General features: G+C 42.8%; 1 protein-coding gene and 1 non-coding gene across 2 annotated transcripts; one reads left to right on the top strand and one right to left on the bottom strand.

Moving 5' to 3' along the window:
• Positions 1 to 756: 756 nt before the first annotated feature.
• Positions 757 to 9743, top strand: LOC111258850 (uncharacterized). Its single transcript, XM_022830393.2, has 4 exons — positions 757 to 868; positions 2793 to 3122; positions 3413 to 5048; positions 6355 to 9743. The coding sequence occupies exons 1-4, from the start codon at positions 863 to 865 to the stop codon at positions 6810 to 6812; spliced, it is 2430 nt and encodes an 809-aa protein (XP_022686128.1). The 5' UTR covers positions 757 to 862; the 3' UTR covers positions 6813 to 9743.
• Positions 9744 to 12362: 2619 nt separating this feature from the next.
• On the bottom strand, positions 12363 to 12449 carry TRNASTOP-UCA (transfer RNA opal suppressor (anticodon UCA)). Its single transcript has one exon. It is a non-coding gene; the product is annotated as a tRNA-Sec (tRNA).
• Between the last annotated feature and the right edge of the window lie 920 nt (positions 12450 to 13369).

The following is a 13369-nucleotide window of genomic DNA, read 5'->3' as shown; positions in this document are numbered from 1 at the left end:
CTCCGGATCCCATCCTATGAAGCCGTATCAGCTTTTGTCAAGCATATACTGCCTGCTTTCTAACCTGTAACATACGCTTCGTTTAATATCCATGGGACTCATTTACTAATTCACGTCATAGTTACAGCTACATGCCGTTTAATAGCGTAAGTTCGTATAGATCAATCAATAACTATATATATATATATATATATATATATATATTTATTTATTTATTCGCCGGTGAAGCTTACGGTTCCTGCCCTTTTTTCGCATATGTGGCTGTAGGTGGGTTTTTTTCACAGAAGCCCGCATTTCCCGCGGTGGTCACTTAAAATAGCAACCCCGCTAGTTTCTCTTATGGCTATCACAATGACTGCTTCTATCTCCATCTATTTAGCTGCTGCTGCTGCTGCTGCCATTGCCAATGAAGAAGATGCAGGCTGGATCGATACCACGGCAAGCAGGCACTTAGCGTACATGGCCGGAGCAACAGGATTAGCAGCTTTGCATGTCTACCCGCCCTTACTGCGAGCTGAACACAGCTCTAGCTTGTTTCCCTGTCTCCAACAACACCAATGATACACTACACAAGCCCTCATGGGGGAATTTTTTCTCTTTGATTCCCCGCCCCACTGCCCCTGCCATTTGTTTGTCTGTCTGCGAACCCAACTGTCTTGACATCGGCAAGGGACGCTCGTGACCCCTGTAGCAGCAGCAGCGGCGGCAGTGGCAAACTGCCTCGTCTTTCGTGGTTCATGTGTCGGCGCCGTGCATCAAAAGCACGCGAGGACCACGATCGACCCCACAAACGTATCACGAGCCCCACAAAAACGACTACACCGCTCCCTCATCGCGCGGTGGCTCCAACATACGGAGTGAGATGAGAGTAAGTGTGAGTCCCTGAGAACACAGAGTGAGGTATTCTACCGAAGAAATCAACGGATAATAGCAATAGTCGCATCATGTCTAGTGTATGCGATTGTTTTAGCCGATGGAATGCTTCTCTAACGGCTGCTGTTCATGAGTCTCGGGTATCATGCACTCTTTTTTCGACAGCCATCAATAGTGCTCTGAGGATTTACGAGGCTTGATGTCCAGGCTCAAGGTGCATTGCGAATGCACAATAGACGACTTTGGATCAAACTAGCAGAAAAAAACGTCTGCACGTAACTGCACTTACCTGGTCAGCGAAGCTCGTACAGCGTTACTATCTGAGGATTTCCGATGAGGATTAACTGGCAGCAACCGAGCTCTTTTGATGATTCTCTCTGTCGTTAATGAAGTGCAGGATTATCATCTAGTTCGGCCCAAAGGATCACGTTAAGACATTAATCGTGTTAATTGCGGTCATGCGTTCTTTGTTGTGCCGTATCTTTGCTATCAATGAGTTCCCAGAACAGCTGGTCACGTTGGATCATTATTTTTGTTTGAGTTCATGTGGCGAGTGAAGTGTACCTTTCTCCATTTTTCCCGTGCTCAATAATGCTATACTTTGATGTTGAACTGAACAAACGTACGCGTGGATGTTTGTTTATGTATTGGTCTGTGAATATCTCTAATATCAAACGTCTCTCACAGTTATTGAAGTCCAGCGCGAAGTCTTTCGAAGTGGTTGATTTCGTAGCTACTGCTTACTTTGCTTAAGTTACTCGAAAAAAATTAATAGGATATTTGTGTACACCAACTCACGTTCACATTTTTCTTGCTAACCAACCTCAAGAATTAGAGACGGCTGTGAATCTTATCGTTTGTTTTGCAGTTCGTGAATTACGAGTATGATTTAAAGATTACGAATTAATCATAGGGTATTAACATTTCATTCTATTTAGAATGAGCTGCCATTATACCCGCAAGAACTCGTCTATTACAGAGCTTTTTACAAGATTTATGCAAGAGATGAGCCAAGTTACTTAGAAAATCGGTTTCATCTATTTCTTTCTGCCTCATTGAAAAAAAAAGCGTGTCATAATGTGATAGACAACTTACAACTAATATCCATGTTACCCTTTTACGGTAGTCAATCGAACATTTGGTCAAACTTATTTCTGTTGTTGTTAATAATTAAAAGTGTTAATATCCAAGGTACCTAATAAGTAAGTTGAACTTATCTTAACTCTAAACTCACCAATGATTTGAATTTTTTTTAGAACTTTATCTATTGATACGTTGCCATCGAAAAATCTACTTTGAATATAGTATTTTTTTTTTGAAGATTGGTCATTATAGCCGGGCATGGTTTAGATCAGTCTACAATTAGCATCGGTAGGTTTTGTGTTAAAACTCGTATAAGTGCACCAGAATTTGAAGTAACGTAAAATACGTACTTAGTGAGTACAGCAATTTGAGAAAGTTACGGACGTTACCGTTGTAATTACCTATACATGAAACGGAGTGTCCATACAAACACAATTTGCCTATTACCCTTCGAAAAGGTCAAGATTGCTTTATACATGAAGCGCTTCCGTTTAGCGCAGTTACATCAACCAATTCGGACTACTAGAAATGAATTCTTCATTGCGTAGAAGTGGATGTGGAAGCCTCTATGTTTCGAGTGCTACGTCTGGTATGGCCGTTAGGCACGTCAACAGACGGCTGACTCCCAGCACCGTGTGTCTATATCCGGATTTGAACATAGACCACAACGTACCCTTAAAGATTAGCAGGCAAATACGTCATCGATTAAGCTATCACGGATGTAAAAGTCTATACTTACAGAATAGCAAAACTAGGCAAACTAAGAGTATTTAGCTATATTCTAGAGATTATTCACGTCTCATATGTGCACCCTGCCTCGATAACTTTCGTCACAGGTTCTGTTCGTTCTCGCTAGCGCTGCGGCGTTTGCCGCTCAGGACATCGATACGGCGCCTAAGCTAACCGGCGAACCGGTTGATCTGCTAGCTCAGGAGACGCAGCAGGGTGGTGCAGATGCGAACTGGTTCGATGTTATCCACAATGATGATCTATGGAACAAAAATATCAAGGATGGACCGGAAAAACAAATGCTAGTGACTCTAGAGAAGGGAAGCCGTGCACGTTTACCTGGTCCGCCGCATCACGGCCGGTTCCCGCCAAGCTACCCTCCGCAAAAAGGAAGATGGGACAGTCGTGACCAACCGGGCTGGCAGAACAATTTACAGGTAAAAAATATCCTCTACATATGTGTACGTATATATGAAGTGATTGCTATTCTATCGATATTTCAAGTTCCAAATATACAACTTATACTGAGATCCAGGAGAGCGGCCGTTTTCTAGTTTCTCTGTTCAAGCCAAGCAGCAGTTATGCAGATTCTATCATCAGATTATGACTAAAACAACCTTTAGTCATTTTATAGACGTAGAGATTTATCGCACTGCATCTGTTCACCAATGTATTGCAATGCAAAAAGTAAGTTTGTGTTTATATTCACAAACCGTTTCATCAACAGGATTGGCCCAGTGGACCAAGGGCGCCGCAATGGCAACGGCCATACGGCCCCACATTCCACCGGCAAGGGGGATGGAGGAACGCCTTTCGAGGTCCTGCACCAGGTCCGCAAGGTGACTGGCAGCAAAGGCTAGGACCCCGGGCCGGACCGAATCCTCATGGTGAGGGTAAAAAAGTCGTCATTCTCGTATCGCTGCCAAACAGCCAACAGGGTGGAACAGGGGGGGCATACGGCGGCCACGGGCACGGCTTCAAGGGAGCTCCAATGGAAATGATAGAAGGAATACGCCAAAAGCATAACTCCGCTCCAGTAGTGTATGTTTCGCTTGATAAGGGCGGTAATGCCCATTCACAGCAGCATTTCCCTGCAAAGGGAGGCCATGGCAGCCATGGAGGAGTTTCTGGCGGAAATCCTCAAAAAGTCGTACTGCTCTTTATCAAAGAAAGGAGGGGCGGACGCGGACGTGGAGCCGGATGGGTTCAAGGCGGCCCTGTGGGAAGCCAAAGGAAACCAGGGGGCTATGGAGGTCCCCAGATGAACAGCGGGTGGGATGATGGACCAATCAACAACGACATTAACGTCGGTGGTGGATGGTCGAATGGTCCACATAAAAACAATTTCCAACACCATGGTTGGCCGAAGGCTGGCACCGGTTATAGCGGCGGTCCCCGAGAGAAAGGAATGGGTTACTTCACTGGACAGCCCGAAACGCTAAGGGGCAAAATTCAGAGCTGGGATCGACAGAATGACAACAGTTACAACAGAGCGCAACCACAGTATGGTTGGGATCAGAAACCGCAATACGAAGATTACTACAGACAACAGCAACCAAATTATAGCAGTCAACATGAGCAACCGGCTAAACCTAGTAGGACTGCCGGATACGGACGTCCGATCGAACCATTTGACGACGAATTTCCTATTACAAAGCCAGCCCACCAGAGTATTGATAACGGCGGTTGGCAACCGATCGTAAGTAGGCCTGGTACAGACGGCTGGGTTCCTCGCCCAACAACTCCTCCGAGTAAGAAAGATCTGGCGTACGCGCCTGAGACGGCAAAACCGCCTGGTCACCTAATCTATAATCGGGTTGAGAAGACATCGTCCGAGCACAAATTCAATGATGACCACCAGCACACAGGGATCTATCAGCAACAACATCAGTATGAACTACAAAATATTAACAATTACCATGGACACCAGCAGCAAAAACCGTTACAACAAAATCATCATCATCATCACCACCAAAAACAACAGCAGCAAACCTTTGATAACTATCAGCGACATCTAAATAACCTCCATAGCGACTATCAGCGACCACCACAAAGCAACCACGAACAGCAGCGGTATTACGATCACCAGAACTATGGCAACATCAATCACTACCAGCAGCAGACTTACTACAACAATAACCAACAACAGCAAAACCACTTCGACGGCTATAATGTACACAAGGAGCAGAAGAATTACGGTAGCGGTCACCAGGGTGACAGCGGCCACCGTCCAGAAGCTGGTGGCGAGCGACCCACTGAAGCATTCGATCTCGAGGATGCTCCCGCACCCGGTTACGGTGGACCCGGACAGCTTACCGATAAGCCCAAGCAAAACCCCTATCAAGAGCAAAGCTGGAACGCACGTAAGTAACAAGTGTTTCAGTAGATACAACAGTTTACTCACCCATACGTGTATAGATAGATGCACGTAATTCTAAAAAGAAAACCAAATAATAATTATAATAACAATAATAATGGTAATAAATTACCCACAGTACAAACTGTAGGATTTTGTGCAATATAACTTTACTAAGTTGAGTTTACCGTAGCACATAATGCATAGTTATTTTCCAGTGGGAGACAAATGCTTGCACGCTTCTTGTCTCAAAAAGCATTATGTCTAATACGAGTTTTAGAACTTTTCCATTTCACGAAAGGTTTACCTTCATAGGAACTGCCAATACTGATTAATCGTTAATTTTTCGAGTAATCAAGCAATTGATATCCGAAAGATTTAGCATTTTATTTAATTCCTATTTTAAACAGTATGCCTTATTCTATTAAATAGATGAAATATTTTTTTGTGTAGACGAAAAATAATACATATTTCGTATTTTTCTATGTAATAATAGTGTTCTGCAAACTCGAATAACAGCTTTGGATCCAGCACAAAGTGCGCTAACACCGATATTGGTCATGTGTGCATGAATGAATAACCAGGATGCCACTTACACATGCGTGCTGTGCTCTAGACATCCGAGACATAGGGCAGACGTTCTTCATTACCTCAACAGTAGCTTCATTAGTTGTTATTGTTGCTAGCGACACCAGCTACTAGGTGATGGTGCCCGGAAACAGCCACATGGCAACATGCGCGCTTGTTTACAATTTACTACTGTTTCGTACATTTGACCCGTTTGCACTAGCAGTATGGTCCAGGTTGCATATGGGTGTCTCGTGTGTGTATCTGCGTACTTGCGTTTTTCAAAAACGAGCTAAGGTGGCCCAACAGACGGTTGTTAACAAGACGGGAATTACGGACAAGTGTGATTACGTGAAGCTGTTGTTATGTAACATTGACCAGGTCACCCGGTGCTTTCCTTGTAAATAAATGCTTCGTGTTTTACGCCCGAAACCGCCACCAGGCAGTATTACATCAGGATATCTTACCACTGCTTCACCACCGCAACACGCCCCTGCTAATTCCACCATAGGCTTTCCCTTTTCGTGTGTGAATTGAATTCCCAAACACATATTATCCGCAATACATCCGCGGACTTCGATGACGCAACCTGATTTAGGTATGTCCGCGAAATGATAGGACATACGATCGAGTGCAAATGGAACTCCGACAAACGCATGTAAAGATCTGCTAGCTCCGCAGATGGTTCCTTTGGTACCTGGCTAGATAACTAACCTTTGACCTTATTTTTGTGTTAAATTCGACAGCCGCTACTCCGGCGCCGAGCGCGGCGATTCACCACCATGGCGAACAGACTGCCGGACCGGGTGCTAAGACTCCGGCGACATCGCACCCAAAAAGCATACAGGATATCAGAAACGCCCAGGGTTGGCAACAAGATGGGGCTGCGCAGCAAGTGATCGATCCAGGACGTATCACCAATGCTTCGCCAAGAAAAAGTTCCGATTTGCCACAGATGCAGCACTGGACGCCACAGTACGCCGCGAGTAGTCCGATTGCCATTACCGACAACGCCCAAACTTTATCTCCCGAAGTTGCTGCAGTTGCCTCCGTTTCGGCCGAACCTGCCCCTGCTTCGGTGGCAGATGCCCCTACGTCAGTCGTCGATAGCTATGCCCCGACCACAGTTGCCCGTGGAGATCAAACAACCCAGTACGCAACTACGGACACCTCATCATTACTACCTTCACCAGCCAAAGTCTGATCTTGAAGAGCGAAATCGCTCTGACTCTTCAAACAGAACGCTGTAGGAGCAATCAGAAATCATCGATTCAACACGTTCATCGTATCATCGTTGTGTTTATGTTGCCCATCGTCTGTCTGTAGATATCTGCATCACAGAGCAAGGGTAGTATGTATGTGGACGTCTATGTGTATGTGTACAGAAGCTATCATATGATGTCGATACGACAGGAAGAAAAACGCTCATACAGCCGCGCTGAGCGCAGCTGTCAAATTGTTGTTGTATTGTAAAAGCATGAATAGCAATGGAGTTTTACTCGTTCTTGTATGTACGATTCTCGTGTCGTCTGCTGTATTTCGTTGCTGTGTTGTGTCACGCATAATTTTTAACTGTCTGCTCACCCGTATCCGGTGCACTGAAGAAGTTATGTAAGTTGCGAAAGTTACTGCTGCTGGTACCGCTTTCAAAGACGTGATGGGCCGCTCTGATCGTAATCTTAATTATCTCTGTCGCCACTGCCGTTGTTCGCCGTTGTATACTAAATGTGTATCGTATTGTATAGGTTGTGCTGCATCTGCAGACACCCTTTCAATTCTTCGGCAGTCTGTTTCACCCCGGTACGTATCACTCACGACCCTTCCCTAAAATAGTAAATCAGCTCAATGAGTCTGTCTCTCACACCGTTTAGAGGCGACCGGATACCTGGCAAAACGAGCATCTTCTTGGGTCGAAACAAGCACCGCCAGACTATTTATCCTTCCTCTAAATTTACTTCATCCAGTGACGAATTCGGATGCATGATCGACTGGCACGCGTCGCTCACCTACCTGTCCGATGCTTGAGATACTCCGAATGTCACATCGCAGGTAACTAGTTCGATCTTTGGCCTTCAGCCCGACCAAGGATAGGCGTTTACGTCGTTAACGCTAACGACGGTGACAACAGCAGCAGTCATGGTAACCCAGGCTCAAACTTTATTGTTATAGCTGTCTTAGTTCTGTTTGTTTTGGTCCCATTTGTTGTCCTGTCAGTGATGGTGTCGGCACTTCGACTTAAGGCTCCGAAAACACTCGATAGCTAACGAACACCGCGCTCTCAAGTGTGACGTCGTTGTCCACTGAACGTTGCTACTGCGTTTTTTTCATGCTAGCTCGTTCCACCTGTCACGTAGTACTGGATGACTCCCATGGTAACAGCAGGTATTACCCGTTCGCTCCACTCGACTTGATCATATATTGTATGATTTCCGCCATTACTGCTATCGTCTGTTATTGCCGCATGGACGCCGTAACTAACGTACATACGTACCGTAATGTACGGACATCGTCAGCAGAAGTCCTCTAGCCAAAACACGACTAGTGGCCCTCATCTGCAATAAGCAAGTGGATAAGTATATAGCCATGTGGCCATACCGATATGCATGTTTTGATTCGCTGCAATCAGCGGCCGAATACAACAGCTAAAGACTTCAATGGTGAAGTACGTTAACTTGTTTCTTTTCAGCCAATGTTATTATTTGCAATATGTGAAGCTTCAAAACGTTATCGTCGCAGTTACATTGTTGTTCGGGTCTGTCACTGCGCACCGTAGTTGGCTTCTATCGTTACCCTTGTAGGCGTGTGCAAGAACATACTGTGCTTTACTTTTTCCCGGTGATTGATTATACTCGTCGTTTTGGCAGCTGAATAGAAAGCGACTTATCGTTTCGTGTTCGATAATGAAAGCCCATAGCTAATAATTCTGTAATATTCACTTACTGTACTTAACTATTGGAATTAATTTGTTGTCACAAAGAAAAGGCCGTAGCAAATTTGCAGTTCAAAAAAGACGTTCCAACGTTCGATACAGCTCGTTGTGATGTCATTCAGAGTCATACGGCTTTCAGCAAGCTCAACGACTTCATAGTAAATGCCTCGCTAATCAAGCGTTATGACCAGTGAGGCAACGACGTGGGCGCAGTATCCGTTAAGCTTCCTGCCAATTGGGGGATGCATTAAATCCAGTTTCTAATTAGCACAACTGTCTTTAAAATTACGAGATGCGACGAGAGCTCTTCAGCACATAGTACCCCCTATAGCATCCACTATGAAATTTCTGTTCTACGTTTGACGCATGTGAAGATTGATGTCATCAAAAAACTACTGCATACGCATATTGCCTAATTTTCTGGGTTTCCATATGTATCAGACTGTCCAAGCAAACGTAGAAGCCATCAAAATGTTTTCAAGGATACGATCAGTTTCACTATGTCTGCTCACTTCACCCGCCTATGTATTGCCCGCATCATTGAACACTGTTATATTCGTATAGAAAATCCACTCGAGTTATCTATACCATTTATTTCGATTGTTAATCGATCGAACACCGCTGCCGTTTTCGTTTTACCAATTCGTTCACTTGCTTATTTCTCTGGTATAATAAGACCCTATACAATATGTGTATCAATAAAGTAAGCTGATGTATTTAGCTGTTTCGAAAAGAGACGTAGAATTCACCATAGCTGGCCCTCCGATAGAACTTTTTCTTTGACCGATGCCCCACTCGTATCAAGATCAGGCTTACAAGACGCGCTGCCGATGTTTTCGAATTGCTGGTCACAGCACAAGTGCAGCACAAAGGCGAGCTTTGAAGCGGTAATCGAAACCGAGGTGCACTTGTTCGATCGTTATTAACATGTTATTAACGGTATTTCATTAAAATAACATGTAGAATTAATAATAACAAATGAAATAGGTGATTAGCACCGATTGTATCACTACTAGCGTCATCACAATAATCATCATTATTATTATTAGTTGTTAATTTTCTGTTTTTTTCGTCTCGTCGTCGCATATATGTCCATGTGTCATCAATGTCGCTCATATAAAAGCCATGTAAATAGTCTTACTATATTAGTTGCCATGCAACGTCGGTCTTAATCGAAATAAACGTTTTTGCCTTTCTTTTCCCTTTTGTTTCGTATCGTTATTTTTCTTTCCTTCTCGTTTCTTCGCTGAAGTGCGTTCATAGGGGGAACAAGTGTGTGAACACAAATAACAGAAACGCTAATAATGATAAGAACCAGTAGTAATATTTTTGTGGCATAGATCTCACAACGCTTTCGTTTATCCCCTACATTTTAAACGATGCTACTATATTTAGCTACGAAGGTGGTAATATGTAAGTGTGGCGCATTCGTTTTCACTTTGTGTGCCGATATAAGAAGCCGTGCAATCTGCTCACCTTCATGGTGCTCCATACATATAATCTACTACCTGGTCTGGGTCTTCCGGGAAACCCCGACGGTGCTTCAGCTGCTGCCAAGGTGCTGAAGTGTAAATACGTGTCGTGCGACCAAAACGAACCGTCCAACGTGAAGTTAATCTTCGCGAGGATGATGATTCTGTGGTCGCTAGGGCGACCACAGGAGCCATGGCAAGATCGCTACAAAACCGCGGAAGCATCTAAGTCAACGAGAGCTCATGAGCTGTTGCTATTGAAAGGTTACCACTGCTGGTGGTCCTTTTATAGTAGTGTTGGCGATATTACTTCCTTGCGACGTTTGGTGGAGCAGAATGAAAAAGACGAAGAGTGCCACAACGCTTCCTTTGATGAGGTAACACCTGAAATTCTACTTTTTATTTTGCTGTTCCAATGTACCCCCGCTTCCGTGATTAGACGGTGCTACCCTGGTTTTTTCCGGTGTCGACTGCCCTGTGACCCCATGCTTTGCAGACGCGCATGCTCCTAATCTGGAATTATTGAATCGTCCTCCTTGGAAAGGATCAAAAAACGAGTGTAACACAAGGCTAGAAATACAACAAGAACAAACAATACGAAGAGAGTGCGCCACCGAGAAATGGAGAAGGCTCGGCGCCTTATCCAAAAACATGCTTTTCGACTAGCAAAATTATACAAAATTTTTATTTGTTGACTATGCTTAATAATAACGTTGATAAGTCGACATTAGGTAGTATAATACGGTAATATTATTTGACGCACTATGAAAGCAACTATTCAGTTCAATAACTCCATTGGTGAGATCGGAAAAACCTGGCTGACAGTTAGCAATAACATTGTGTCAATGCGTACTCTTGAGAGACGCTGATGATGTATTTGATTTAATATTCTGTCTGAAGGAGTAGCGCACGATACTCTTTAACGAATTCAACGATCTTCAAGATGAGCTCAGACGCGAAGCACTCATTGTGTTTCATAACATGACACGTTTTATAAAAAAAAAAAAAAAAAAAGCAGTTTGTCCTACATGTCGTATAATATTAAATCCATTTTGTATCCCAGCGTCCGAGGCTTCGGAGAAGTAAGCATATAAACTTGCTTCGCGAATATCTTCGTTGAGCAATTGGGCCACTCTAGAAAAACACGGGCTTTTATATAAAAAGCGTACCTGGAAAATATATTAGTGTGGGATGCTACCAGGAGTGTATTTAAGCAATAGTCCGAGCGCCAAGAAGATGACGAGTGTGTTCTTATCCTGTTGTTTTACCTCGTATGTGGTTAGTTAATTTTGTCACAAATCAGATCAAAATGTTCACGATTATAATAAGTATAGAGCTGCAACGAAGAAATTAACATTTCTGTTGGGCCATATTGATTCAGAAGGGTTTTCTGAGTAAAGAGAAAAAGCTAATGTTGTGTATCTGTAATCTATCATAAAGCTTTTCCGCAAAAGCTTTTCAATTTTCTCCGAATCTAAATATGTTAATCGATCTTCGGGCATAAAGGTGAGTCAAGCGCTTGTGAGCTGTACATATTAATTAGAAAATGTAAACATTTAATAAATCATTATCCTATTTAGAATTTAGAAGACCTTTGAATGTAGAGGCCTGACCAATGTGACTTTTTAGATTTTTATCTTCGGCTTATTCCTTTTCAAAATGGCTGCAATGTATTAAGGATGCTCGGCAGTTCCAATCGTTCCAACGTTATTTTAATGAGTAAACGCTGTCATTGCAGACTATTATAGTTTGCATCATGCGTGTTTTTTTCTAGTAAAAAGCTCTGCCTTAGAGTAAATAAGGGGTATAAACTTGATTCTACCGTTCTAACAACTTTTGGAAGTTGTTTGGTGGATATGAAGATATAGTATTAGAAAATATGGGTGTGTTTTCCAAGCGAATAACCATGTAACAGCCTTCGTGCGGAAAAAATAGACCTAAAGAGTTGAAGTTGGCTGTTCACATTTGTCCATTAACACTAATCTCAACTACATGCACATAAGCAATAGTCATTCGCATGCGAAGTTGCGTCAGTTATTCATTCCAGTCTGTTACACGTCTCTCTGAAGTATTTTCCTATTTACGTCACCCTGCACTTGACGTTTTTGCAGAAAGCACAACCGACACATGTCTTATTTAAATAACCGTATAATAATTTTTTACCAGAAATAAATTATCACACACAAAAATGTAGATAAACTAGTTTATTACAGGCTACGATATATACAAGCGGTTTTTTGCCGCTCGGTTGTTTTCCTTTCCTTAGATAGAAGGTTTGCTCCGACTGCATAATTTACGCATTTTAGACACCACAAAGTAGGAAAACGTATTGTTACTTAAGTTTACCAAAATTCGCCTGGCAGGTGGAATCGAACCACTCTGACCCTAGCCAGCTACAGGTTTGAAGCCTGCACCCCGGACCACCGGGGTTCAGCCAGGCAATGGAGAGCGGCTATGGGACTCCGCTAAATAGTACCGTTGACAGAAGCCGCTCAGCCGTTGGGTTCCGGGTGCTCTCAATTGAAAACTTTGCTTTACTACGCGCATTTTCTAGATAAAAACGCATAATAGTTTTTGTGGGCTTGGAGTTCGTCATATTTGTCTAACTGAGCTGTCGTCGTTATCGTGATATGGGACGTTATAAGCGGCAATTTCAACGAAGATGGAAGTACGGCAGTTAGGACAAAGTACCCCGTAAGTATTGTTTTTCCGAGTAATGAAACCCCTTTAATTCGCGCTGAATGTTCGCTGCATGACTGTTTAATGACTATACAAAATAGGGGCAGTACTTAACAGTTTGATTTCATTTTGTTGTCATCCCTGTAATGCTACTTCGTATCATATTAACTTAAGCAGTTGTATAATTTGTACGTGTACTTTACGAAATACCGATTAACAGACAAATGAAAAACGTATTTCTCGTATCAATAGAAATGCTTTCAAATTAGTAAATCAATGACTATTATTCAATAAATATAAATATGATTTTGTACCTTGCTTTGTTTAAAAGTTAATTCTATATTAAATATAATTTAATATATTTTTTTTAATTGACCGACAAAGTTTGAACGAAAACAATCTATGCTAGCACAGAAACGCAGATTTTTGGGCTAGAAATCAGATACTTTGAAATAGTACCGGTGCAATGAGATTGGTGATCTGTTAAGAACTATTTATCAACTCTAGATATTCTAAATTATATTTTCCGCCTGTTATTGCGTTATAAACATCTGATGAGTCACACCCGGTAGCAACTGATTTCGCATAATTTAGCCTTACTTTATGTACAATAATTTTATTATACGAGCAACTATATGCAACAAAGTCACGCTCGTTGAATGGCTTTCTGGCGCTTGAACT

The sequence above is a fragment of the Varroa jacobsoni genome, unplaced genomic scaffold, assembly GCF_002532875.2.
Source record: "Varroa jacobsoni isolate VJ856 unplaced genomic scaffold, vjacob_1.0 scaffold_271, whole genome shotgun sequence".
Taxonomy (NCBI): domain Eukaryota; kingdom Metazoa; phylum Arthropoda; class Arachnida; order Mesostigmata; family Varroidae; genus Varroa; species Varroa jacobsoni.
The sequence above is the reverse complement of the archived record's forward strand: the minus strand, read 5'-3'. Positions and strand labels throughout refer to the sequence as shown.

Coding starts and splice junctions, on each gene's coding strand:
- LOC111258850 (XM_022830393.2), top strand. Junction 3,123..3,412: donor GCTGGCAGAACAATTTACAG/GTAAAAAATATC, acceptor TTTCATCAACAG/GATTGGCCCAGTGGACCAAG. Junction 5,049..6,354: donor AGAGCAAAGCTGGAACGCAC/GTAAGTAACAAG, acceptor TAAATTCGACAG/CCGCTACTCCGGCGCCGAGC.